Raw genomic sequence first — 1,605 nt, 5'->3', positions numbered from 1 at the left:
TAGGGGCTGGAGGCTGACTCTGGGCTGCAGGGTTGCTGTCTTGGTGGCTGCTGTCTCTGTGGTCGCCTTGGGTGCCTGTTTGGATCCAAGTCCGGTTGCCATGAAGGGAGGCTGGAGTGTCCGCACAGTGCCCACATCCGGGAACTGAGTTCTCAGTGTGGGGGTCTGGAAGGAGCTGAGTCTTGCTTTCTTTGTGGGGTTCTGGACGGTCTGGATGGGGACAGGGACAGGCTGCTTTCCTGGCGTCTGGGTTCTGGAGTCCTGGCCACACTTTCGTCTGACTTGCTGTGGTCCGGGCTTTGCATCTGCATCGGGAGGTTTGATTTCTGCCTGGGATTTCAGGCCGGGACCCAGCACAGACGCCTTCACGGCAGGCTGGGGAGCACCGTGGGAGGACACGTCAGGCCTGTTGGCTGGCGGCCTGGCACTGAGAGTGGGGTTCTGGTGGGAGCTCTTCACAACACGGAGCAGGGAGGCAGCAGTGTCCCCGCCATGTCCCTTGGTGGGTCCACAGGTGCTCAGTTCAGCTCGATCATTGTGACGCGAAGGGCAGAGTAATCTCATCCCAGGTGTGTAGACAGGCGGTGGACCTGTGGACACAGGGCCCAGGACAGATCTCTTCTTGGTGCTGTGGACAGGCAGAGGCATAGTAGGATGCTGCAGGAGAAAACACCTCACATGAGACAGCTCCGCAGTAGAATTTCCAAACTCTACGAAGCAGGGAACTCACATGTAAAACCACATCACAACAGTAAGCTGTGTGAACACGAGAAGCAAGCTAGGCCAGGCTGACATGAGAAACAGAGGAGAATAACATGCACTGGGATTGCGTCTAAAGCAGGATCAAATATAGGGAAGACCCTACAAAAGAGATAGGACATAGGAAATTAAATGTCACAGAAAAGGATGTACACATGGTCACTGAATATATACAGAACTGTCACTTCAGGAATAGTGTTGGGGAAAGATGGCCTACCATTCTGTTTGCTGTGACTATCACATATGAAAATTAAAACTGTCTTTATGCTGTCTGTTGTTAATATCAAGGGAATATCAATTCCCCAGACAACGTGGAGACTGGAAACGGCACAGCTCCTTTTGAAAGCGGATGTAAGAACATGTATAAGAATGAAGGAGACGCCTTATCTGCAGCCAGTGTCTCGAAGGCATCTGATCAGTCACTCCCCACGGGCACTGAAATGCGCCCAGCAGCATCTGCTGGCCAACTTGTAAATAAAGGCACAGAAACCAACTTTCAAACAAAGAAGCTGAGGCCAGGTGCGGTGGCTCATGCCTGTAATCCCCGCACTTTGGGAGGCCGAGGTGGGCGGGTCACAAGGTCAGGAGATGGAGACCATCCTGGCTAACACGGTGAAACCCCGTCTCTACTAAAAATACAAAAAATTAGCCGGGGTGGTGGCTTGTGCCTGTAGTCCCAGCTACTTCGAAGACTGAGGCAGCAGAATGGTGTGAACCCGGGAGGTGGAGCTTGCAGTGAGCCGAGATGGTGCCACAGCACTCCAGCCTGGGCAACAGAGCGAGACTCCGTCTCAAAAAAAAAAAAAAGAAGAAGAAGCTGGAAACTGAAGTATGCGAAGTCCTCGG

The 1,605-nt window shown here is 52.9% G+C and overlaps 1 protein-coding gene across 1 annotated transcript in view; it reads right to left on the bottom strand.

Moving 5' to 3' along the window:
- The window catches only part of LOC105514827 (protein FAM90A27P-like), an 8,504-nt gene that overhangs the window by 3,277 nt on the left and 3,622 nt on the right, over positions 1 to 1,605 (bottom strand). The window contains exon 4 of the mRNA XM_011946487.1: positions 8 to 710. Coding sequence (XP_011801877.1) covers positions 8 to 710 — 703 coding nt within the window. The remainder of the gene's footprint in view (positions 1 to 7; positions 711 to 1,605) is intronic.

The sequence above is a fragment of the Colobus angolensis genome, unplaced genomic scaffold (assembly GCF_000951035.1).
Source record: "Colobus angolensis palliatus isolate OR3802 unplaced genomic scaffold, Cang.pa_1.0 Scaffold25, whole genome shotgun sequence".
NCBI classification, from domain to species: domain Eukaryota; kingdom Metazoa; phylum Chordata; class Mammalia; order Primates; family Cercopithecidae; genus Colobus; species Colobus angolensis.
Note: the sequence above shows the minus strand (reverse complement) of the source record. Positions and strands in the feature narration are given on the sequence as shown.